This window comes from Mastacembelus armatus, chromosome 9, assembly GCF_900324485.2.
Source record: "Mastacembelus armatus chromosome 9, fMasArm1.2, whole genome shotgun sequence".
Taxonomy (NCBI): Eukaryota; Metazoa; Chordata; class Actinopteri; order Synbranchiformes; family Mastacembelidae; genus Mastacembelus; species Mastacembelus armatus.
In genome coordinates this window covers 8,988,676-9,016,261 of record NC_046641.1, presented here as the reverse complement: position 1 = coordinate 9,016,261, position 27,586 = coordinate 8,988,676, and the positions used below count along the sequence as shown (strand labels likewise).

Genomic DNA, 27,586 nt, shown 5'->3' with positions numbered 1-27,586 from the left:
GTTTGCTATATTACGACCTGGATTTATTTGCACCGCCATTTATCAAAGCAAAAGGCAGAACAGACACATTCCATGATGTGCTTTTCACAACATGAACTGCACACAGGAGAGCTGTTTTCACCATCGAGCACAGGCTATGGTCATATGGAAGCCACTATTCACCAATTCACACTTAGTTGTTCTGCATGATGTACATTTGATGTGAATGATTTTAAGATGGGGTTAGAGAACATGACAGCCAGATACCAAAACAACCCAACAGGGTTATGAAGAGAAGCCACCAGTCTAAATAAGTAAAATATATGCAGTCCCATGGCTTTTGCTCCTCTGTGTAATGTTTTCACATTCAAACCATTCTTCAACAAATGCTTATCCTATGAAAGGTTGTTTATTTCAATTACAAACACTCTGAACATAATTAACATCATCCGTGTTGAAAAGTGTGATTATAACGAATTAGAAAGTGTTGGTGCACACAATGTGCACCTTGATTACAGAAAAGGTTACACATTTTTAATGTTTGTTAGTAATGCTTCTAACCTTTCTCGTCAGCCTCCAGGACCTCTTGCAGCATTTTGAAGGTATTGGACTGGCGAGGTGCTGAGCGGGACTCTTTATTCTCCTGGATCATCTTGTACACCTCTGAGTCTCTGTCAAATCTCTGCATGGCAAAGTCAGAGCTCACACTGCTGTATGTGGAAGAAATAACAGTATATATCAGGTCCCAGGTTATAACATTCACTAAAAATCATAGTGTATGTCAAGCTCCTAGTCATGCTTCCAGTAGGAAGCTGATGTTTATGAAAGCCTTGTGAGTTTGGTTTAATTGAATCCAGAAGAAATGAAGGAAGGGGCAGCAGCTGGCTTTAAGACTTTGACCTTCAAGCATGAAGTCTATATTGCACACCACAGGGAAGAGGCCAAATAGTGCCCAGTCACACATCATGAGCTCAGCAGGGTCCCCCTTCTATCCCATTACAACAAGCACAGTTCTGAGAAAACAACCTTAAGGTAAAAACAGAACAAAATGCTGAAAGCTGTAGAGCACATAAGCATTTTCAAGTGCAAAGTAATGAATAAAGCTTTACAGCAACCATAATTGTGCAAATGAATTAAAAAGTCTTATGCCTGGCAAGCAGCTTGATAGTACAATGCACAAATTATACCCACTACTTTTTAATTGTCTACAAAGTCAGGAAACAACAAGAAAACTAAGTTTTGCACCTTGTGGCCATTTCTAGCCAATTAATGAGCAGGAGAGGTGGGTGGGGAGAGGAAGCTTTCACCGTCGGCTCATTAAGAAATTAGAAAACAGAACAGTGGCTCATTTTACAAGCAAATTCTTTGCCCCTGGTGTGGTGGAAAGGCAGTTCTTTTTTACTATGTACTTCTTCCATACTAAATGTGTTTTTAACACCAGTCCCTCCCCCTGCCTGCATTACAATCTGGACTGTACTGTTAAGTAAAATGAAGCACAAAATCAAAAGTATGATCACACACCAGTGTATTTGTGTTAATGGAGCTGCTGAGTGTCTGCTGTCAGTAAAAACCGGTTAGCCAGGTGCAGTAGCCTGGCTAGGTGTGGCTTAATGCCTTCTACCTGCGGACAGGTTGTCAGCCATAGTCAATCAACTTAGGCTGACTGACTGTCCTGCCTGTCACATACAGCAAATCTGTCCATTTAGTGTTCGACTGACACCTGTGCTGTGAAGGATTTACTTGGAGACAATGACCTTATCTAGAGACCTGTAAACCCAAACGTTGCTCTTGAGCCTTGAATTTGCTTACAATCATTGTACCCCAGTGTACCGTTGTATGTTTACTGTGATGAAATGACTTATCAAATTTAACTTAGATAAAGTCGTGCCATGTAGATGGTGCCAAAACCTCTATAGTCTAGTATGGTTGACTCAACAGCTCAGTGAATATGTGCCATTTCCATACTACAGCTGTCTTCATTTTTTGCTCTTTTGGGCTTTTGCCTCCAGTCGTTTAAACACCTGCTCAGCTGGACTGAGGTCAGGTGATTGACATGACCCATTCAACACCATTTTAGTTCTAAGGTCAGCTCTCTGGTTTTATGTTTAGGATCAATGTCCTGCTCTATTGTTCATAAACTGTAGTGACTGTGAAAGAAAAGGACTTTTGCATTTTGCCTATGACTGTTTAAGTTGAAAGTCAACACATTATACTCAGTCACAGTACAGACACAAAAGAATAAACTAAATAATAATGTAAACTGTGTACACATTAAATTTCGTCATTGTGCTACATATACTAGACACATATCAAACTGAGCATGTTTGTAAAGGCTTTACGCCTAAAGAACAGCTGTGTGTGTATGTTCTGCCTGCATTTCAGCTGGAAGAGCTTGTGTTCCACGAAATGGACATGTCTGAAACAGGACAGAGCAAACGGACAACAAATATGCAACCAAAAACAAATGCTCAGACCTTTTCCTCTGCATCACCGAACATGATTCAAATTGAAAACAGACCGCTAAAGCACACCCTCTAAGTTCTCCACATGCTCAGCTCCACCCTCAGCAATCCATTTCCCCTTTTCGTTGCACTCGCCATCCCTTCTAACATGCAATCTCAAAACAAATGGAAAGTCTGGGTCAAATGAGATGAATACAAAAATGGGTCAGAGTGAAGGACATGTATTTGAACAAGCAGTTGAGTGTAAGGATTCACAGTACAAGCCGGCACATTTCCCCAGAAACCAGAAAATTTGTCTGTCATCAGTGCTTTCAAATGTTCTATAAATGGACTGTCTGAGACTAATGTGTTGCTGGTTTCCATATCCAGACTTGGCAAAACCAACCAATGATAACAATCTAGTCAAAGCAGGGACACAAAATGAGTGTAATCAAAGCACATCTAGGATCAAAAGGCTACATTCTAAAACACATGTAGTATAACAGCTAAAGTCAGAACATCCTGACAGAAGAAATCAAAATGCATAACTCAAAATGACCAGACTCACCTTAAAAAGAAAGACGGAACAAAGAGAGAGAGCTCAACTATTCTTGCCAGTAATGGTAAACAATTCAGAACTAGCAGAAAACAGTATTAGCATACACAGATACCAAACACACACTTCTATCTAAACCAGATGAGACAGAAAAACAAGAGTCTGACTGAAAGGTGTGCCTCTGGGCTGAAAATCATTGGCCACGGGACACAAAGGGGTGGGTAAATGGGTGTCACTGAGTCTGATTGGCTGGGGTGGAGCAAGGAAAGGCTCACTCTGCAGGCTGGGGGCTCCAGACTGGGGGCCAATCGGGGGGAAGAAGTAAAACCAGAGTTTTTTGGAAATAGGGTTTTTTTTTTTTTGCAGTTGCTGACATGCCATATCACTAGCTACAGTTACCCAGGGGGAAGCAGGGGCTAAAGTCAACCATCCTGCACTGTGAAAACACTGTCACCAGGCTCACCAGCAGAGAGTGGACACAGGATTATGTAAGGGATTAAAATATTTTCACTATTGCTGGGACAACAAACATTGGTGAGTCTACATGAATACTAAAAGGTTAAAGGGAAGCACCTGCACTCTATGAAACTATATCTCCTCATTAGAAGAGGCGAAGGAGGAAAAACCTAACTCAAAGTACAGGTGGTCAAAATAGTGTTTCAAAATTGTAGTTGTCAACTCAAGAGTGCAGCTGCAAACCGCTCTACCTAGCACGAACCAGCTGCAACACAGCAGTATGACAAGCTGACTAAAGGACCTTTCACTCTATTAACACTTGCAGTTATGTCTTCACATAGACCTCCAAAAGGAGGAAAAAACTACAAATATGGAGAAATCCTTCTAGTCAAGTGGCTTTCCAATCTCCAAATACCACAGCTATAATCAATAATACAAAAATGTGCAATCCAATATAATAGTCCAACAATAGATGCTACTTTTATTAAGCTTATATATATGTTGACTATTTTATGTTAAAACAGCATCAGAGCTGTTGATCTAACCATAGCGGTGTCAAGTGTACACTCAATTCAGTGTAATAAAGCAACAACACCTTTGCAAATAAATCAACATACACTTCTATATTTTTTTTATTGCCTGTATATTAAAATAAAAACCCACATGAAAATCAGGGCCAGGCAACATTGATTTCTTAGGCTTGTGTCTGCGGGTGTAACCAGTGCTGCTCTAAAACTACTACTGCTTTAATTTAATATTGTGTACAATGTGACTGCTGTTTACCTGCGTCGAGGGGACACAGGTACATCACGATCAATGGGACTTTGAGGTGAGTAATGTCCTGGTGGGGTCGGGGTTCTACTTGACACAGAGTTATTTCTGTAGTCTGAAGGGGACAGCTCCTGTGGAGGAAATGTGACAACAAAAGCAAGAGAGTGAGTATGCATGAAAGAATCTTCTTGCAGCAAGCTGAAACCAAACTTTGTGGTTCAGAGTAGAGGGCTCTATTTAAATTTTGTAAAGTGCTTGGATCATTATGCATTGTTACTGTAAAGGTGTGACGAGATGAGTACAGAGGCAATATTTCACCAGTAGCGTTTCTAAATCGTTGCCTTACCGAGCAGCAACCTGGCACTCAAATGTGGCATCCTTTTCTCAGAAAGTTCTGAATTCAAGCCAAGAACTGTTTGCCAACTTCAAATAAAACAGCCTTACACAGATGGAGCATCATACTCTATTCAGTCAAGACCCAAAACAATAGATATTTATTAGCTGAAATGAGCTCCAGACAGAGAAAGAGCACATATTGAAACACTGGACATCATTTTTCTCAGTGATAACTGACTGAAACTGGACAAGTTTGTTCCCTTTCAAGTACATAAACAATGCACTTTGCCATTCATTGTGTTACATCTTTTCTTGCCTTGTCCTATTAAACTAAATTTCTATTGTATGAGTCACGCTCCTGCGGGCCATTCCTACTGATCAGTTTTAAAAATCGCAGCAAACTCAATTAACTTGTTTTTATCATGATTGCTATTTAATCAGTTGTACTTCACCCTCTCAGCTGACAGGTGATGGACTGTGGCACCAGCTGTTTGGCACTGTCCCTCATGTTGGTTTGATGGGAAAGGCAGAGCCAGATGCACTACAAATATAACAATTTGCCATTGTATTTGTCCTTCAGTAGGAAATGTCAAAGTTCCACACAGGCAGTATCTCATCCAGAAAAAGCTGAAAACTTCACTACACAAAATCTGTAATTCAAAGAAAGTTAATAGCAAAGTCTTTTGACAGAAGAGGGCAGCACATACCTACTTTAGATGTGACTTTATAAACTGAGTTTCAGCAGATGTGCCAATATCATTTTATTGTAGCTGCAGCTTAGCAAAAACCAAAGACAGGAGCACACAATTATATATTAGGTGCAAAGGTTGATTTATTTACTTTAATCATGCCATAAGATGGCAGGAATGAATCACTAGTGAAACTGACCTCAGGCACATGTTCACACTAAACACACAGTACACCTGGACTAAATATGCATAGCCCATAACTCAACCCAGACACTTTTACTGTCAGGAATCTCTAAAAGAAATAGTTTAACCACAGCACTGTCATCTAACCATGACCACCTGTAAAACTGGCCATTTATAGATCACAGAAAGCATGTACTGCTGCAATACCCCAAATGACATAATGACTAGGTTATTTAAAATGAACATAAACAACTAGTCCCTAAACAGTTTCACAACTTCCAGTTTCTTCGGGACACAAAGTTATTACTTGAAGGTCTATGCAGAGTCCAGAAGAAGTCCACTCCAGAGCACAGCTTTCACAATAAAAGCTGAGTGGTTTTCTCTCGTCACCAGCTGGCATCAGTGTTGCATCCATCCATCCCACCCAAGAGAGAAATGTCTCCACCCAGATACTTGAAGGCGTACGTGTCAGACACAAGCTGGAGCACCATGCTGACACAGTGGCACTGATGGAGTCAAAGACTTGTGTGTCCAACGCCAGCACCCGCTTCCAATTCAGAAACTCTTTGAACAATGTCTCTGTTCTCAATTGAGTCCAATTTTCATCTTTTTCCTTCATGAGTGGGTAGATTAGTGGTGCACGCCAGGAACCGTTTGCCAGAAATGATCAATGAGATGTGTCCCTGTGATTTTTCCCAAGATAAACCCAGCACAATAAGAGCTGGCTCACAAGATCACATACTCAATATCAGGTTAGTAGATGAGGGGCATCCATGTCCTCTCCTGCTGTGAACCAATCTCAAGGCCACAGCTGAAAGGCAAACATACTTCTGGGATCCTTTCAGGGAGATGTAGTGAAGCAATACAGTATGTCCAAAGGAATTCGCACATCAAACCTAAGTTATATAAGTGTCTCAACACTGAATGTGGATCTTCATGCTTTCAAACAGCTAAAGGATTAAGGAATACAATCCCAACTCTGATCTATGAGACTCAAGAGGAATGCAATGAAGTAAAGAAAAACAAAAGGAAGAAGGAGGGAGAGAAAAACAAGTGCTCCTCTGTGACATGGACTATGCAGCTGTGATTGAGCTTGACCTTAGAAAGTAAAAAAACAAACAAACAAAAAAAAAACAAAAAAAAAAAAAACAACACTGTCTGCACCATAAGAGCAGTCCCTACATCACCATGTATTCTGCAGTGTCTAATGCCAGAATTTTCCAGCAGTAACCATGGCACAGCTGGCAGTAGCTTTAACTGGGCTTTCCAAAACACCTTTGTTCTAAAATCATCACCATTCCATTGTAATCCATCAAACCATTACACACGGTTGATCTCAGAGCTGCAATGCATTTGGTAAACTGCACCAGGGCAGTGCCAACAATGCCCCTGTGTCTCATGCACCAACAAACATAGGGAGGAGCACAGCCAAGCTGATGAAAGACTTTTTTCTCTTTCGTTGAAGCACAGTTGAGAGATGGAATGACTACTGGAGAAAATCAGCCAAAATCTGATCTGTAGTCAGGAGGTCACAGTCAACATACTGAGGGTCATTAAGGCAAGTAAATGGTATGTTGTGCTGGCAAAGAGCTGCAAATATAAAAACATAACTATCCTAAAGGTCTGCTGCTTTGAGTGTTTGCACAGCGGTGTCCACCAAACACACTATTTTCTGACAAAGTTAGAAAAATTTGGGGTATGTGAGATTTTTGTATTAGTACTTTTCAATTGCTGTGTTGTATATTCGATTAAGTAAGGCCTGACTGGACAAAGGTCACCATTCTGGGAAATAGTAAAAAAAAAAGTGAAGGATTGTTTGCTGATGTTGGCTGCTAGCAAAAGTTTAAAATACAAATATATTTTTTCTGCACTTGAATTCTTCAGCATTATAGAGAAATGCTTATAATCTGAAAGGGCTTTAATGCTGAATTGTCAAACTTTCATGTGGATGTGCCTTTCTGCAGCAGCAAGACACGACTAACTCTGGAGTCTTCTATTTATTTGAATAATCCATCCAGCCATTTGTTCGGTATAGCTGTTTTTTCTGCTGGCATGGCTAAGGAGGTTACAGTGTATCTTAGCATGAACTGAGAGAAGAACCAAGGTACATGTGCCAGCTAAATGTGCTATAAGTGGGATTCAGCTTGATTTCTAAAAACTTGATTTTTAAAAAAAAAAAACAAACAAAAAAAAAAAAACATAAAATGCACAATTTCCAGTGTGCCTGCCCTTTGGAACAACATTATCCTGGTAAAGCAGGTGTGACCCAACAAGCCATGGCAAGCCACATTTCTCAAAATGAAAAATGAAGGGAGTCTCCTACCTCAATAACTGTGCCAATCTGCAAGTTTTACTTTGCACAAACTTCATTAGTGAGTTCATTTACAAAAGCAGCTTTAAAAAAAAAAAAAAAAAAAAAAAAAAAATGCTTCTCATTCCTCTAAAAGCATCTGTGACATAAACTTAGCAAGCTCTGACTCCAGTGAATACATGATTGTGACTGATGTATGTTGGTATGTGTCTGATGGTATGTTGGTATAAAGACAGAAAAACGTCAACAAACCCTGTGCTTTGATTGGCCACTTCAAGACACAAACAGGAAATGGCAAACTGAAGTGAGGGCAGCTGTTTCAGATCAAGGCCACAGGAGACGCTGGGGACAGTGCCAGTGAAGGAGCCTTCAGTCTGGCTCCAAGCAAGCCACTCTGCATCATCATCATTACCACCCTACAGTTTCAATTACAGGGCATGGGCCAGCAGCGCACAACAGCGATGCCTACAGGAGCTTTTATTTTGGGAAGGTTGTTGCTGCTGTAAGACAGAGCTACAACCACTCATTCACCGTCTCCACCAGACATGACTGCAGTGCTACGATGATGCGAGGGACACCAGACATCCTGGGCTGGGTAATCACAACTGTGTAGTGTGTTTCCTATCCAGCAATGTGCACTGGTGAAGGTCCTGAGCAAAGACCTACAGCTGTCACTAACCTACTTATTACCCACTGTCACTGATGGATCCTGCCTTGTAATTATGTCTAAGTGATGGTGCATTACTGTGTCCACATTCTAACGAATAAAAACACACTACATCACTGAACATGGGGCATGGCTTTATATTAGAATTTATGTCATTAACATTCTTTATCTTTTTTTGTTGCCTCATATCCCACTGCAGCCGCTTCATAGAAAGAATGAGAGTAATGATGTGACTACACCAGAGGGCTAATACCGTAGCAACTGGCTGCATCTGTCAAGAAAGATGCTTAAGGTCATTTCCTGTATTCAATAAATTCATTTAAGTGTAACAAGATGTACAGATGATATTGTTGTCCAACTTTGAACATGCCTTAGAGTCATTGTTTTCAAATATTATAGTACTCAAACCATAAAGCAGTACACAGAGTAAGCTCGATTATTCCTCTATAAATGTTCTCTATATATACACACATTTATGCCACACAGGCTTAGATAAAGTAGGCCCCCCAAACCTCCACCATTTGTTTGCCATGGCCACACACTGTCTGCCTGCTACAGACATATACCATGTGTACAAGATTGGAGACCGAGAGATGAAGACAACAGGATAACTGTGAGCAAACATTATTTCACTCTGTGCACTGCTGCCACTGTCAATTATAATAGAGTTATATTTCATTTCAACTTCCTGCTTGTGGGAATTTAAAGGATAACTCTGTTTTATTTTAAATAATATGGTTATTATGACCCTGTAGGCTGTAACTTTGCACTCAGAACCCTCAGCGACAATGAAGGGAAGCAAGAATGTGCACTAAATGTATATTGTGGTGACTTGTTGCACCTCTGATTTTTTTTTTTTTTTTTTTTTTTTTTTTTTTAAAAAAGGTAACACAGAAGCTGCCTAGAATGACAATTATGTAATCACATTGTCAGTGTCTTCAAACTCACCTAATTCCCTTGTGTTTTCATTCACACATGGGTTTATTTACTATGCACAACGCTAACATTCAACGCCACTACTGTCTGGTTAGGAAGCTCTAAAAGGTACTTACAGTACATGCAGTGGCAGAATGTCCAAACCAGTGACAGATGAGAAGATAAATAAAATGTGCAGAAAGGCAACAGCACCATCCTGGAGAACAATTTAACCTCCTGACACTGATGGTGTTTTCATTGTAATAAGTAATACAACTAAAGAGTAAAATCTTTTCTGCAGAGACTTCGCTTGGAAATATAGATTTACCCCAAAATTAAAGTAAATCCAGCACTGAAACCACAAAAAAAATGTTTCTGTGGCACTTAACATTGTCCTCCTAGAAACTTTATTTCACTTCCTCAAAACTGACTAAACGGAAGACAGAAGTTCAGCTTTCTATACAGTAGGAAGACTAACAGGTACACTGCAGTGTCCAATCTGTAATAAAATCCAGCATTTGGTTATTTTCCTGAAGTGGTGGCTCAGAAAAATGTGTTCAACAATTATTCTCAGATATAAAAAAAAATATCTAAAAATAAGAATGTAACATTTGTCAAAGTGTTATAAAGGGTGACTAGTTCTGCTGTCAAATTGGCCATGTCAATCCCCGTTTAGTTTAGTTATTTTTGCAAAATGTCCATTTCTAGCTACATTCTGATTTTACTTTTGGTCAGACTCAGACAAGTGTTAGAAATGATTCATGTAAAAATCACATGTTTGTAGAAGTTGCAGGAGGCTCACATTGGTTTCTTCACCCCAACATCCATTTGTATGGACAATATGCCAGGATACTTTCCAGTTTCCAATCCTAAGTCAGTATCAGTGCCAAACGGTGGATCTTGCTACACCAAATATTTTACATATACATATTTGACAGCAATCAGTTTATTCTGCACTGAAGTATTACTGTAGTTCCAGTTTAGTGTCCATAATTTAAGAAGCTAAGTACATGGAAAGTAGGAATAAACCTAAATGTGTGAATTGCAATGAAAGGCGGTAATGTCACAAGATTTTCCAAACTCAAGGCAACCCAAATTTGTTTCATGTGATCATGGAGTAGGTGGTCTGAGGGAGGCACTCACCCACACTGCCACCAAAAGTTAGACAATTGAGGATGATTTTGAGTCAGTGTTTATTTGCCCACAAAGGGCGCTATGAGCAACACATTTCTCAACCGTATTAAATTCCTTACAAGCCTTCAAATGAAGTAGCACGTCAAGCTCATTAAACATCTGGATTTCATTATGGTTGGACTAGAACTGCTGGACTTTTAATTTATGGTAGCCTGAATGCCTCTTTTCAAATGCATTACAAAAGAAAAAAACAAAAAACAAACAAAAAAAAAAAAAAACACTACTAATCAAAAGAAGCTGAATTAAAACTAAGGGTACTCATCAAGACTGGCAGTGACCTAAGTGACCTTTCAGCAGCCTGTTCTTGAACATCCCTTTATAAAAATTGCTAGACCTTTAATGATACTGAGTAAAAGCATCACAACATTGGTAATTAGAAACCATCTGGTAGGTTCACACAGATTTACAGTAACTAGTGTAAAACTATGACCTTCAGTACAATACAATATGATGAGTGTACAGTATTACTCGTTTCAACAGGAATTTCAGTTACTGGCTTAAAATGCATCTAAAATGTCAGCAAGACACACACTTATGGTCTCTGTAGCAGAATTAGTCTTCAGTGTTAACTGTGTATGTTATTTTACCACCTTAACAATTATGATTTATGACCAACAAATGCAGCAATATCATTGATTCCCTAAAAGATAGGTGTTGTCCTATGTAAAGTTAGAGGAATATATGCTGACATGTATGTTTTTGTTGGCGTGAGTACACTGAGGGCCAGTTATGCACATTGGCCCCTTAACAACAACAGTTGGAATGTTGACATACTGCTCAGCCACCTTTGTAAACAACACCAACTAGTAAAAAGACCCATCTCTCACAGCCAGCATTTACCACTAAAACCTGCAGGGCCGAGCGTCCTCAAGAGTGTGCCTGGAGGCCTGGAAAGCACAGGGAATCATAAATGCTCCAGTTTGCTTTTCCAGTTCCAGGGAAAGAAAAACAGTCGTGCTGATCAATCAGTGGGGATGAGGAGTGGCATGCTGCCTGCGTAGAGGCCACAATGGACTCAAAGCTTAACGGCTATGGGACCATGTGAAAGGGCCTCACACTGTCCAGTCACAGAGCTCACTGTGCAGAGAAACAGAGGAAGAAAACATCCCTCCACTGTGTCCACAGTCAGCACCGCTTCACCAACAGTGGCTTGGCTTAGCATAGCACCAGCTTGCCAAACCAAACAAGAGCTGCACTCATGTCAGACCTCAAGAAATCATTGTCAAGGAGAAGATATGCTGTATTTAGTGCTGGAAAGAAAGAAATTACAAATGAGGTGTATTTGCATCTACAAAAGTTCCAATCTTTAAGGTGAGCAGGACAAAGAAAGCAGCTGGGGTGCAGGGTGTCCTGTTGAACAAAGGATCTATGACTATACTTATCCTGCCCTCTCTAGACAAAAAGCTTAGTGACATGGGTCATGCAGCCAAGTCACTCCACCCAATTTAGCTTTGAGAGGAAAAGTTGGTCTGTATGTCAACCATTAGGAGCTGGCCAACCTACACTAGGAGAGATATTTAAAAAGCAACCTCCTCAAACCATCACATATCAGACTGCCCGCTAAGGCAACCCTCAAGAACTTCACAGTACTGATTGAAAACCCAGACATGGAGCCTGGTCCTAATGGCGCAGTGACGGGTCATGTCTTGTGAAAAGCAGTTTGGTTTTGGCCCCTGCTCGCTGCAAAAGAGATCCTGTTGTGGTTACTTAATGACATAAACAGATGCTCTGAATCATGACAATAGCTGGCCAGTTCTGATACAATCTCATGCCCAGGTTTCAGGAATATAGATGTGCCTTTGCTCTGTTTGTGTCATGCTGTGACTGGTGGTGTTCATGAGATTTAGTGTCTACTAGCTCACCACCATGACAAAGTACTGGTTACAGTATTACTCCTAATAAGGTGTACTAATGGAAATATGTTTACTCATTTATTCCTACATGGGTTCCTAATGCATGTCAGTGGCTATATATTTTTAATTAGTTTTTCTTGAAATGATAAAGCCACCGATTCTTGATTTTGTGATTTTCTAGACTAAAATCTGAATGGTGAGAAGTACATTCAAGTCATTGATTTATTTTTAGATGAAAGTCATAAAATGCAGTGTCCATTCTAAAATATGCAATTCTAAGCTTTGCACATGTTCTGCCTGGTGATGTTAAAGACAGTGTGGATTAATGATTGATTGTTGATTATGAGCAGCTGAGCTCTGTGCTGTGCAAAGTGGTGTGAAGGCTTAAGTACAGTTTGTGAATGTCAGCAGACTCCCTGGTATCCCCCACCCTTCCCTCTCCCTCCAGCTACCGTCACACAACGACATGTCTTGTGACACGAGGGGGGAAAAAAAAAAGAGCACCAGCCTTCCACAGCCTGCCTTCACAGCCACTATTGTATAGTGGCTTTTTCTCATGATATCCAACACTTTGGAAAATGAGGGATCCTATTGCGCATCCCACTCTCCTCACCCAGGGAGCCAAAGCAGTGGTGGAAAAGCCTTTTAGGAGCTTTTCAGAGAAGCTGATCACCTGATACAGCAGCACTCTGCACCTCTCAGGCTGGACAGAGGCCCTTGTCATGAAGCTCCACATCTCATTCTCTGTGCTACTGTGTTTCAACCAGCCCAAGCAGCTTAACACACGGGGTGTCCATGGTAGGCCACTTACTGCGGCTCTATTGCAGGAGCCTCATCATCAGTTTAAAGCTAGACATCACTTGGAGGAAGGTGTCAGCTGAATACTCCTATCATCTGGGCTGGATGACTAAAGATAGAGGTTATCAGGCACAGACAAGCAATTCAAACCAGCTTTAAGACCAGAAAAATTCAAAAAGTGGAGACCATGTAGTGATTAAATATCTCAGATTACAGTAATCTTAAAGCCTGCAGTAGAGGGAGATAGAAGGAATGCAATACATCCCAGAGGATACAAGATGACGCCGATTCCAATAAAAAAAATAAATTAATTTTAAAAAATGGGCAAATTAAAAATGGTGAGGAGAATGGGAGAAAGGGCGACTCCATAAATACCACAAACCATCTTAGACACACAGTCATGGGAAGAGTGGGCTAATTCCTAAGGTCTCACTGATTGAGATCTCTGCCACAACACAGCTCCTCAAGTGGTTTTTTCAGAGGCCAATAAGAAATTTACACCACCATGATTTGCTGGCCACAGCCTTATTATAATTCCACATTGGGTTTTTAAATGCAGTGTTGGATTGATGCTGAAAACGTCACTTGTATTTTCCAGAACCTTGCAATGTCTTCAGTGAGTAATGAGTTATTGATAAAGCTAAAATACAATATACATAAGCTGAACAGAGCTTACACAACTTGTCCAAAAGACTAGATGTGACAAATGTAATTTTAAATATTAAATGCCTTTTAAGCTACAAAATTAAACAGCAAAGGCCATAATATCCTAAATTTAGCTAACAGAAAACTGAACCCAACATTTTTAATAATGCTGCTCAAAAGCGTCTTTTGTTAGACTGCTTGTGCCTGGTAAATGCTCAGGTCCGAAACCTTCAAATTCAAAAGAGCGTCTGTTACAAAGTTGTGGGTTGAATTCAAGACCAATTCAAAATAATCCTAATGACATAATCAGGGTTATTTTCTCAGACTTTAAAAACCTTCCTCTAAATCTACAGAAGACATTATGCAACTGTTTTCACAGACCAGATTAATACCATTGCTGACAAAAAAAAAAAAAAAAAGGTTTTATTTATAATATCTTTTCAGTCAAAAGGAATTCCTGGCACAGAATGGCTTATTCACTTCTAAGTGTAAGCACTAGATACTCAACAGCTCCATCATCTCCAGCCCAGCCTAGTGTCTGCCCAAGGCGTCAGTCGGCCAAGTGAACATCACACATCACATTTATGTCAGTTCAATCCGCCTAAGCAGTGAGCCAGAGAGCTGACTCATGGCTGCACACACTGGCATCCTGTGCACCCTTTCTCCCTCCTTAAAACAACTTTGAAGGAGAAAACATGCCATGTGGCTTTGCAGTCACATCAAATTAGTTATTAGGAGGGATGCTGGCTTTCCTTAGGACTTTTGCTGGGGTGAGATTTCATGGCAGTTACTGTATAACTGACCAGTTCATTATATTTCGATCAAGATGGGTCAAAAATCATGATGATGGCAAAAAGTAAATAAATAATTGATGGCACCCAGTTACATCCTGTCTGGATCGGTTCCTCTATCTCCTAGTTTGAGACGGACCAAAAATTACCCTGATATAAGCCACCAGTTTCAGAGCCTGGAGCACAGAGTCAAACTGAATCTGATTTGCATTTATCATGTAAACAACACAAAGAAGAAGGAATCCCAAACTTGGAGAAAAATTTAAAAAAATAGAACTTCTCAGCCAGTGGCCTCTTTGAGGAGCGCTCCACTGTTTTGAAGTTCAAACCTCTGCATATTTATCCAACTTTATGCAATGTCCAGAGTGATAAATGGCTGGAATTCTTTTTGTCATTACAAAAGGTCTTGTATGTTTTTTCCTGCTCTGTCATCTCACATGTTCTGTCTTTAGTGGGACTCATGCCTGAGACAACATGTGTAAGCATAGCTGAAATAGCTCATGATGAACTTTCCCACAACATTTTCCCTCTTTAACTCACTGATGTCCTCCCTCTTGGTTTTGCTGTTGGAATAGCAAAATAAGCACTGCATAGTTTAGCTGCAGTCTCATGATAACCCCAAGTCTGTATTTTATCAGTTTCCATATTCCACTGCTTACCGAGACTAATGAGTCTCCATTCAGACAACTAAAGGTTAAGGCCATTGTTAAGACAAAACGTAATCATGTTTTTTACTCTTTGGAGCAGACTCTGAATGAAACAGCTCCAGACTGTTGTTCAGTTTAACGTCAGATGTTTTCAAAGACTGACCTTTTTACTTTATGCACTCCCTGCTATAAAAATGTCAAGCCCTGTCTGTATCCTGCCTTTACTGTGAAGTCCACTTACAGTACACTGGACTCCAAACCTTTTGTAGGGCATTCTCTGTGGCACCAGAAACTACCAATTTCAGAGGAAAGGCTAAAAAGTCATGTGTTATTCTTACAGACTGGGTCAGTGCAGTCAAAAATAAATCCGTCTTTTAAAGAGGATAAACACTTTCCATTGTACTGTCTGTGCAAACTTGAGCAAAATCCTGCAGATACACATAAATTGCAGACTGATTTGGTGAAGATATTTGCATTTGTTCAGCATACTGTAACTACAGGATCCAAACTACTACCAGCACCGTGCAATTAGATAATCATCGAAATGACTAAATATGTAAAAGACAAAAGCTTTATATGTACATTTATAAAACTTTTGTGTGAGACAATATTTAAACATAAACACAAAACCACTTTTTTCTGGTTGGAAAAGACAGTAATTTCACACTCACTAAGAATCAATGGTCCTCATCTAATTAAAGACATTTTATAGCTTGAATCTTCAGCTATTTTTCTTTTTGCAGGCTAGACAGTTATCAAGTAAGCCCATTGTGGATAACTCTTGATGTAAGACAGCTGAAAACCTGCTTTGAAACTAGTAGTTACAGAAAAGTTAAACAAATAGGATTTGGCTGAAACCAACCTGTGACAGTGGTCTGGACAGCCTTTGACTCCTGTCTTCTGGTGACCATGGGCGCAGCTGGACACTACAGCAGAAGGACAACAGAGAGCCAACAATAAATATGTATAATTTTGGGCTGTATTATAGTAGCTATTCTTTTCATATCTTTACACATATGCATTAGGTTAATGTGGCTACTCTAGACAATGCGGCAAATACGTTAACCCAGACTGACTAATAGTAATACTGAAATTACAATGATTGTAGCACCAGTGCCATTTGCTAAATTAACCCAAATTGCAGGGCAATAAGCTTCGTCAGTCAGGGCAAGGGAGAAAATCTGGGTATGAATGTGACCCACTAAAAGATATCAGCAGAGTCAAATGTCCACGTGCAGAGAAAGCATGGTGAATGGTTGCCATTCTGCCTTTTGTTATAGTGAATGCAATTGGTGGAATGTGATATCCTGTGCATTTCCTTTGTTATTATAGTACAATCCCATGGCTCCACTTTCTGTCTTTTATTACCATAGCTATTGACTTGTTGCAGCCTTTTGTCAGAAGAGATAAAAAAAAAAAAAAAAAAAAAAAGTCCTAAATGTCCAGCTAAAATGTTGAGCTATCTGATTTCTACCTGAACAAAAATAAAGAAGCATGTTTCCACATTGCAATGCTTTTCAATAATGTCAAAAACAGCAGGTCAGGGGAGCTACTGTACCTCTTATTGATCGTAGGTGTGATCACCTCTTTCTTCCCATCCGGGCTTGCAGGAGGGCCCAGTGAGTATGGTCCAGGTGACAGCGATGCAGGGCTGGAGATGGTGTACTCTCTGTAGTTCTGGTTCTCATCACGACTCACTATTAATGCCTCCTGAAAAACATGTCAAGGGAATGTCACTGCAATAGTATCCACTGAATCTAACATGGTCTTAGATGATGAAGAAGAAGAAGAAAAAAAAAAAAAGAATAATGAACACCCACAACAATCACAGGACACACAAGTACAGCACAGTAAAGAAGTAAATGCTGTAAAACAGGTCTACACACTTTGTATTCAGTATCGCCATGTGCTCTACAGGGACCCATCTTCAACATCTCAATAAAACACAGGATTTCAAAGTAAATCGCTAGAATGTCTTGCACTGCTTCCATCTCAAGGACAGTGAAATAAACAGATGTGTGAGGCAGCATTAGCAGAAATGAAGCAGCATACCGCATGTAGTCAAAACATCCCATTATCCAAATAAAACAGGCTTCTGAGCATTATTGTAGAGCAAAAACAGATGGAGTCTAGTTGTTGATATAAATTTGCCATCCTATAATTGAGACAAACCATAGACAAATTAAAGCCTCTGTGGGCCTGTGGCACTGACTTGGAAGCGTCCAGTGAGCTGTTCAGGTGTGCTGGTTCCATTGGTCTGTCCAGGACTGGGAGGTTTGGGTCTTGAATGACAGAAAACCACAGAGTTCAACTGACAATGAATTGAACAATTCATTCCTGTGATAATTGTTAACACCATCATTGCTTTAAAAACAAAAAATATTTAGTTTATATTAAACAAGCAATGAAAATACTAATTGTAAAACAAAACTCATTTTCTAAAAGGGACATAAGTCTCAGAGAACACCAGGCTAGTAATAAAAAAATCTTTTTTTGAAATCCCTTTTGCTAATATTCTAGGAAGAAACCATTGATATGTTCCCATAAATCACCACAGAAAACAAGTACTGCAGACTGGTCCCCTTTTGAAAATCTCAACTTCAAGTAGCCACATTTTCTTAACATTCTTAAATGGGAACACGTTTTATAAGCAATTCCATCACTGGATTTTTTAAGGGGAAAAATATGGGCAGCATGAGCGCCAAAACAAACACACAGTGCCCCCCTGGCTGCAAGACCAGAGGCTGGCTGGCTCTTGGTTGAGCCTGGAGTAATGAGGCACACAGGAAAGCCTGGATGCCTGTGGTAAATCACCCAGAAACACACCTCTCGTGGCCTGGGCTCCGTGTACTCTGTGCAGGAGAGAGATGGCAAGAAAATGAAAGCTAATATTGCAGCAGCAAGACATTTCTTCCTGTAGGAGAGATAATGTTGCAGGCCTGAAAAAGCCATTGCGTTGAATTAGTGACACATATGAAAAATGCTCATCCTGCGTTTTAATACTTTCATTTTTTACCATGGACATCAGAACACTAGAAGAGGTCTCTCAGTGATCAAATTAGTGCCTATTGCAGATGAACTCTCATGAAAATGTTCACTATGACTACAAAATTGGTATTAATTAGCACCCTTTGCTGATACTAGCTGTCCATAGCTGTCATGAAGGCAACCTGGAGTTAACCTCCATATCTTAGGCAGATGCTTCCAAGTATGCACTGCCGCCATCATGCTGAGAACTGAAATATTAAAACAGCTAATACTAACCAAAGTTCAGGATTTGAACAGGATTCAAATAAACAACAGCTAACCATACTTTGTATTAAGCTGTGACCAGTATCTAGGATGAACTTTTTTACATCCTTAATAGACAAGCTTTATTAGACTGAATATTGAAAAACATGATCATAGTGCTGGTACAATATTCAAGTTGCTGGAAATGCTGGCACAATGACTAAATCTATGTTACTTGTAGAAATAATGTTTTCTAGAAATCAGCTGTTTCTTTTTTTTTTTTAAACATCTGGTCAAGTACACTCTTGTCCAAACACAAACATGCATACAAGAACTGCACCTAAATAAAACTGACAAAAAAAAGAAATCTCAGAAAATTTCTGATTAAGAAAAAAATAAACCAAAACCATGAATATGATCAGAAACATCACTAAGTAATTTTGGAAGTCAACAGTTTTAGCTACAACACATTTTAACCCAGTGTCTAACACAATTCAAGTTGTCCTGCTAAGAGAGAAAAATGCAGGTGGATGCCTCCACAACAGCCTGGATTTCCAACAACAGTTTACTGATACTTGCTAGAGAAGCAAGATCTGAGCTAGTGATGGCAGTAAACTGAACTAACTAATCAGGGAGGCTGGCTCTGGATATTGATCTCTCCATAGACTTTCACTTTGGCTAGATAAGATACTTCACAAATTGTTGCTTGAACATCACAGAAAAGACACATCTCCTTCATAATCTACTGGTCCAACAGCAAAGTAATTGCAGCAAGACTTCTTCAGCTCTGTTGTGACAAAGAACACTTCAGGAAACCTTTCCAGCCAAATTCCTCCACTCTGTAAGATGATTCTCCTCTGAGTCTGGAGAGGCATCTCCTCTGACAATAGATATATTTTATAAATGTTCATTTTTCCATTATGTTTTTAGTTTATATTCTATTTAATGTTGTATATGATAATCATTAAACACAGTACTGTGCAAAGGTTTTAGGGACTAAAATACACAGGGGATGATTTTACTATGAGGTACATGAATAGCTTTTCATTTATTAATAAAATTCATATAAAGTGCTGTAAAAGGAGCAAAATCTGAAGATGGACAGCTGAAACATCAGATTGATGGTGATAAACTGCTGACAAGAAACTGGAAAAGGCGAGTGCTCTTAACTCAGTAAAGAACAAACATTACAGATTGTGCCACTCAGTTACACAGCTCCTTACAGCTTGTGTATGAAAACATGAAAATACATAATATGCTTGATGAGTGGCATTAGGAGTCTGAGGTGCATAGGAGTCTTGGTGCTGAAAACCACTGACTGTTAACAGAGAGGGATTAAAGACATGGCAAAGCTACACAGTGGCATTGTCCTGAGAAGGCAAGGAGTAATGGTGTTGTTTCTGGCTTGGTAGGAGACATGAGGTCAACAGGGAAAAATTCACTCACATGGACATAGGACATCCAGAAAGGAAGTATGTGAAAGTGTATGTGTGTGAGAGAGTGTGTGCCTGTTTGTGTGTATGCCTATATGCAGTAAGAAATATATACAAAAAAAAAAAAAAAAAAATGACAAGGGCAATAGTGACCAGAAACGAGAATTTAGGGAGGACCTTCAATCAAAGCAAGAGCAGCCAAGAGCAATTCTGGCATGGAGGAAAATGTAGCCTGTCATCCAAAAATGCTTTGGCAAATCTAAAAAGAGGATTTATTAAGAAAAACCAGGGAAGGAAACAGTGTGGCTCTCATACATGCTGGTATTTCCCCTGATTACAATCACTTGTTTTGTTTGTACATTGCTCGCATGATAAAGTTAAAAACAGTGTTAAGAAAGATGGAATCTGTTGAGACTGTGGTCTTGGCAAAAACTGAGAAAATTAGGGACATTTAAAGAGTCATATGGGAAGCTAAGCTGCAGAAGGTTGCATGGGACAGTATACGTATATAGATTATGTTTAGAAATTCAGTCTATATAAGATATACAGAACACAACTATAAGTTATGTCTTATAGAACATTTATATGTCTGTGTACCTTTCTACCACCAGCTGCAGATGAGTCTTGGAGTTTTTGATCTTGTTCTGGGCTTCCACATTCAGCATGTCAGTTGTGTTTTCCCCATTGATTTCCATGATTATGTCACCTGGTTGAAGGTCGGCCTGCTCTGCCTTGCTACCTCCATTTACCTGGTAAATAGAGGAATGAGGTCCAGTTAGGTCCCACTGAACCAAATTGGTCTGAAAACACTTTATGGATGATACACATAGCAATTATAAGCAAGACAGCGTAGACAGTTTGGTATATTATAATTAGTGTGGACAATGTGACTAAACATCAATTAATGAGTAAGTACGAAAACATTTACTCAGTCGATGAGTAAATGTAATAACATTTACTTGTGAGTAAAGGTGAAAACAAGTTGTGTGATACCGTAGCTACACTCACCAAGTAAACACTAAGTGAATGCCAACATACACAAGATTTCACACACATGGAATGAGACAATACTGGTCAACAGAGAACAGGTTCGTGACACCCACTGGGAGAAGTCATTAGTGTGGCACTACTTGATGATTCAACTGGGTCTGACCTTTGCAACAAGCCTCACCACGTCATATCCAATGCTATACCACCACATCAGGGATTTCTACACTAATGGGCCGAAACATGATGCCCAAGCCACAACTCTCATCTTGGTTCCTGTAGCCCAGGCATATACACCCAAACACACAGGCTAAAATAAAGCAAAAAAATGAGGAGGTTGATGCTGCGACTGCTCCGCCTTAACTATGAAATTTACCACAGGAGTGCTTGCCTCACTTTTACAAATCAAATACAGAACAAATTATTAAGGATGAAAGTCACAATAGTGACAGTCAAAGGGCTGCTTGCCAAGCAAGAGGGCAGAGCTGCTATGTCTGTGGGGCCACTCAAGTTGCAATTAAGCATTGCTGTGGTAGTGCATGCCTTTTTTGATCAGGACACGCCTGGTTTCACATAAACTAAGAGCTGTTGGGGGTTCTTTTTCAGCATCTGTGCCTGAAATAAATAGGGACAAGCTATCTTTTAGGTCAACAACAATGAAAGAGGGCGTCAGCGTCATCTCTGTTCTGAGCCCCCAGCCACTCCAAATACAGAGGACAGGAGGGGAGGGATTGCGTGAGTGAGACAAGCAATTTGTCAAAGTGGGCTGTGCAAACCAATTTCAGTGACGAAGGATCACTCTCAGCAGGAATCCCCGAAATATCAAACAGATTCTGTGAAGGGGCAGACAAGCAAAAATGCTTGTGTGGTTAGCAGCAATATCAGACCTAAAGCTAATTCTAAATGAGGGGCCTGTTTTCTAACAAATGAAACAAAGGCTTCTGAATTTAAAGAAGTTTGAAATTCAGATTGTTTTTAGCATAATTTATGCCTTACAGTCTAACAAGTTACTGGTGAAGGTTCACTGGAAGAGTATAAGCAGTGGTGATGATAAAGAATCAGGACATGCAGATGTTAGTATAATCCAGGTTTGGTGATTACTGTGTACCATCTGCACAGTGAAAATGTTTTAATTTCTATTACACATAAAACAAATTGTTTAAAATAAATAAATTAAAAAAAAAAAAAAAAAAAAAAAATCGCCAGTAAAACAACATATATACATATGCCAAAGTACAAGCTTACTGATGCATATGGTCATGTTTGCATCACTTAGTGCACTCTGGCATCAGGAACCCCTCCTCTTCCACCACAACTTCCACTGTAACTGTAAGTGGTTTCCTTCTAATGTAATCTACTTCCATCCCATTCTAACGGGTTCAGTAGTCAAGGAAATAGGCATGCAGCAGCCCATGAACAGAAACAAAGAATCAGAGAGAAGGAAGTTGACTTTGCATGACAAGCCAGGTCATGTTTTGACAAAAACAGGGAATATGGATTGAGAAGGTGTGAGGAGGTCCAGCAACAAGGTGGCTGTTGATGAGTACCTTTGACACAGTTATGGCCTTCTTGAAGTCCCTTCCTCCAAATATTCTGAAGCCCCATGGTGAAGGACCAGTCAGGTTCACTGTCAGCGCCATTGAGTGATGAGGTTAATGCACACTGGTCAAAACTCTGGGAGAGGAGGAAAAGGGAAAAAAACAAAAAGAGGAGACAAGAAAAATGAAATTTAACAATATATAACAGTATATCGTGTGATATAATCATGTGCATAGCTTGTTGGCCAAGCTTAATATTGCATCAGTAGGTGAAAACCATAAAATTTTGCATAGGGCACCTTTCATCTCAGCAACACATCACTTTCACTGGCCTAAGTCCCCTCAACATGGATAGAGTAACAATAACAAACAGGAAAGGGAGGAATCTGAAATCAAAGACACATGGCTAACAATGGTGAAGTGCCAGCAAAGCCCAAGAGTTTGATTAAATGCTCTTCTGAGACAAGGAAAACAAACACTAACAAAAAGTCATGCAAGCACAGTGCACAAGGAGCTGCACTGTGACCATTACAATGCATTATATATAGTAAATTGCAACATATACAGTGGCATAGTATGACATGCAGTGGTGTAGTACGGCAGCCCTTACAACATGTACATGAGAACAGGCTATAAAAATAAAGCTGTGTAACTGTTCAGATGACATATTTTATATTCGTATAGCTAGGGTTGGGTGAAAATTTACAGATTCTACTTTCCACAAAGTCCATGTGAGGATGTAAAATGTAAAAACCATGTGAGGAGTTGTGACTGTTCTATTGTCTTGTACTTTTTAGAGTTAGCATTAATGCAGTATTAAGGAAAAACAAATCATATTGTAATAACAGGCATGGAATAGTTGCTGTTCTCATTTTTCCATATGGAACAAATTAACTATTGAAATTCAGCTATAATGTTGTATGATGTCCCTCAGGATTCTGTTAAGCTTTTACCAATTACTTTTATTTATTACAAATCTAGACAGAAACATGACAGGACATACAAGTAACAGATCCAACATGTGTATCTTCAATTATGGCAAGAATGGTACATTTTAAAATATTATATGCTGCAGAATTATAATTGGTGATGACTGCATGTTGTACACTATTGTCTGCGGCATGTAGATTTTCTCCAGAATCCCGTGAGACTGTCATCTGTGGAGACATACAAAATGCGGATCCAGATGATCAAATACCATTTGCTAAAACCCAGAATCTCTGTGGACCTGTTAATGATTAGGGTTTCCAACTCCAAGCTACTTGACTTTAACAATTTCATGATTCGCTACATCTTTTGAAGTTGAGGTTGTTTTTGGCATCCCTATGTATAAGTCACTTAAGTCAAAGTTTATCTAGTCATGTTTGTGTACACTGTTTTCCAGACAAGATAATGTTCCTATTCAGCAAGTTCCTCTAAAGTGATCAGAAGGGTTGCAAAACACAAAACTGATGACCGCAAAAACAGAGCCTTTTAGGTATTTTCTCAATAGATCTTTAAATGCTTTGGAAGCAACGTCTCAAGCAATATTTGCCACCTTCACTGAACATCTAGACTCAACTAAATCAACATTTACGCACGCTTCTAAAATACTTCTGCATCAAAAGGAGCACAGTGTACACCAGTTTTTCAAAGCACTGACAGTTGTTTTCAATATAATAATAACTGCTAATTCAGTCACCAGTCAGACTTGGTAAGTTTGTCTGTTAGAAACCGTATGTTGAGACATGTCGTGTACAGTGACGAGGTTCACAATCACATCAACACTTGCACAATGCAAACCCACATACAATGACCTGCTGTGACAAACTATTCTCACTGAGAAAATGAGTATTTATTTCAGCTGACATTAGCACAATAAATAAAACAGGTGCACTTGCAGACACTGACATAAGCCATCTTAAATATAGAACACAGAAAAAGTCTATACCCAAAACAAAACTGCCTGTTCCTTAACTCACAACACGCAAAACGTTTGGTGGTGCAAATAGCTTTGAAAGTAAAATCAGAACTTAGATCTTTTAGTAGACCGTTAACATCCAGAAATGCACTGTTTTTTTCTTTTATTCCAGTTATGACAACTGTAATCACTGCTATTAACAGCACTTTAGTTAAAAGAAATGCAGAGTAGATTAGTGTATTTAGATATGAAGTACTGTTTGTTGTTTGCACCTGACTGCATGTTGTGGCCATATCAGTCAGTGGACAATGACACCATCAATAAACACCATCATACTTCAAAGTTCAGATTGAGCCAAAATGTTGTACAGACTGTTACACACACTGGCCAACCATGTAGAACGTAATTGACATTGTTACCCAATATCTCTGAAGAGAAAGCCATAAAAGTCATTCAGTGATGACAGATATTGCATGATGGTTCCTTAAAATATGAGGTACAGCAAGGCAAACTTGGAAATACAAAATACAAGTGGATATAAGACATCAGCCACCCTACTCCTCCAAATCCCTCCACAAACACTGGCCTGTTTCATCATCAGCACATTCCACAAGTGTCTGGGACAAGCAGTGCAGACCAAGTTACTCATTAATAGTCTAGGCCAGTTATCAGCGTTACTGGGCTCACCATCATTAGGGTCTTAATTGCTGTGGCCTCCAAAGTAAGTGTAGTGATAATGACAGGGAGCAGCTGCCCCAAAGTTTTCCCAGCCTTTGGGGGTGTCAATTAGTTCCATGGGCCTCAACAGCTTCTCATACAGAGCAGCCATTAGCAACCGAGCACCCTGCTAATTCTCTGCCTAAATATACAGTATTTGCATCGTAAAAAGGCTGAATAATGTCAAGTGAAATGATGGTAATAGGTGGTGCAGAGCTAACAAACAGTGGGGCAGAAAAACAACACAAAGCGGTGATGAGGATAAGTGGCACACTCATGAGCTGTGCTTAATTGGCTGCTGATGAGGTTTTAAGACTGTACGGCTGCTCACATAAAACAAAATGCTAAACAGTTTGATGAAACCTCTCTATGTCACAAAAGTCCTGCTGGGCGATTGCCAGGATACATAAAAGGTGAATTCTCTTCTGGTGACATCTCACTGCTTTTGCTGGTGCACAAATCAGCACACTCAAAACAAGACTTCTACTCATGAAGTCTTTTCTGTGACCTGCAGCTCTGCACGAGTTGGGTAGCAGAAGGAGTTGAACGTGGTGTGGAGTCCGTAGTTAAACACACAAATTTACAACTTACATGCTTAGTTGGCAGCATGCAAGCCAGATTATGCTATAAATATTCAGCAATTTGACATTTAAATGACTAAACAATTAGGAAAAATATATTGCTGATATTACACTGATGAAAATAATTAGCTGTAGCCATAACATTCTTCATATCTCACTTCATTAGTGAGAGTGATGTATATTTCAGTTTTATACAAAGTGCAGCTTTGCTGGGTTAGTACAGAGACTAAAAACAACTTGCTGGACTAAACTTAATGAACTAAATTTTAGCGACAGTAATACTAGGATTACTAAAAGTATCAGGATTCAGGTACTGCCATTGTGTATATATAAAGCACACTTTGGGGAGACAGGACTGATGAGTAAACAGAGCCATAGTAAGCTCAGACGTTGTTTGGCTCAGACTGTGTTTCTGTTTCCACAGGAAAGTTGCAGGACATTCATCAAGAACGTATGTTAAGGGCCCATCACATCCATGAATGACTGTCCCCACAGGCAAAATAGATGGTGGACTCATGAGGAAAGAACAGGCCCTTCATATCACACGATTCAGGACTCATTGCTCCAACATGCACACAGCCTCAGGGGTTTCATTTACAAAAAGGTTTTTAATTATATAGTTCCAGCTGGTAAAATTTATTATTAACAAGCACCACAACTGTGCCAAATTCAGCACTATGGTGATTTTCAACAATTATCTGACAAAATGGGTGATGATGATAACGCTACTTTTTCAAAGTTTGAGATTTGAAAAAAAAAAAAAAAAAAAAAAAAAAAGCTAACAAAAACTAGCTGTAAAGCCCGAACGTCAATGCTCGTATCACTCCGAGGTAAACACAACAATATGTCAGTCATATTTTGCACTGTACGCTGTTAGTGTTCTGAGGGTAACTTCCAAAGGTTGGACAGGTATTTTCATTTGTCTGACTGCACAGTGGTGACAGGAGGTGAACTTTAACGCCATTAGGCTGAGACTTGTAGACACACAATAACACTTAGCTGCAATCTTCAATTTACTGTGCTTATTGTAACATGTACTTATGTGTAGTTTTGGCTGAATCAATGAAACCTGCTAACACAAGTCTGAAATTGTGTGTAGTGTGGCTAAAATGATGATGACTCACCCCTGAGGAGTCTTGAGCTTTGATGGGAAGCAACTTTGATCTGTCACCACAACAAAGTGAGGGCAACAAATAGTAGTGTTGATGGTTACTATTGGTATTACATTCTGAAATATACATGTTGTACACAATACATGGCAAGTTAAAGAACATGCTGTGAAAATGGCCAACCAGTAAATATATGCATCACAAGGGACCATCAGTATGTTTAACAAAGCTAATCCTCAGAATTAACACATTTGTTCTAAGCAATTAAAGCCCTGGGAAAAAGGCAGCTGCTCCCATACGTACACCAGAGAAAATCAAATATTCATGTCAGCCGAAAGGCCTGAGATTCACTCAGAAAGCTGACTGACTGTATAAGTCGGTGTCTAGCAGCTAAACCTGGCCACCAACATCAACTCTTCACCTCCTTCCTGACTCACAGGAGTGCTTAACTAAGACTGTTTTTCCTCCTCAAATTCTGGGCCAAAATCCACTGGATCAAAACGAACAGGCACCGGGTCTCCAGCGCACTAATACTGAAAGAACGGCTGATGAACATAGCAGACACATGGCTCAACTGAAATCTCTGGCTGAGCTTTGATGAGAAGGAAGACTGAGCCACTGTGGCTGCGGGGGAATATTCCCGGTATGAATCACACTTGTCAAGGCTATTTGCTGGTGGCCATACAGCATTGTGAACTTTCCACAGCCCATGTCACTGATGCAGTCTGCTGTTGACTCTACCCTATGTGACGCAGTACACTGACAGGTCTGCACCTACCTGGACACACACACCCACTGAATAAAAAAGAGGAATGCAATAGCAAGCCTCTCCCTGGACTGAACAAAGTGACATAGCAT

At 39.7% G+C, this 27,586-nt stretch overlaps 1 protein-coding gene across 1 annotated transcript in view; it reads right to left on the bottom strand.

Moving 5' to 3' along the window:
• The window catches only part of pdlim2 (PDZ and LIM domain 2 (mystique)), a 31,654-nt gene that overhangs the window by 1,973 nt on the left and 2,095 nt on the right, over positions 1 to 27,586 (bottom strand). Inside the window, exons 2-8 of the mRNA XM_026322332.1 lie at positions 22,431 to 22,557; positions 20,494 to 20,645; positions 17,445 to 17,514; positions 16,791 to 16,942; positions 16,095 to 16,158; positions 4,216 to 4,334; positions 541 to 689 (exon numbers count right to left, since the gene is read on the bottom strand). Of these exons, the coding sequence (XP_026178117.1) occupies positions 541 to 689; positions 4,216 to 4,334; positions 16,095 to 16,158; positions 16,791 to 16,942; positions 17,445 to 17,514; positions 20,494 to 20,645; positions 22,431 to 22,523 (799 nt within the window). The 5' untranslated portion in view covers positions 22,524 to 22,557. The remainder of the gene's footprint in view (positions 1 to 540; positions 690 to 4,215; positions 4,335 to 16,094; positions 16,159 to 16,790; positions 16,943 to 17,444; positions 17,515 to 20,493; positions 20,646 to 22,430; positions 22,558 to 27,586) is intronic.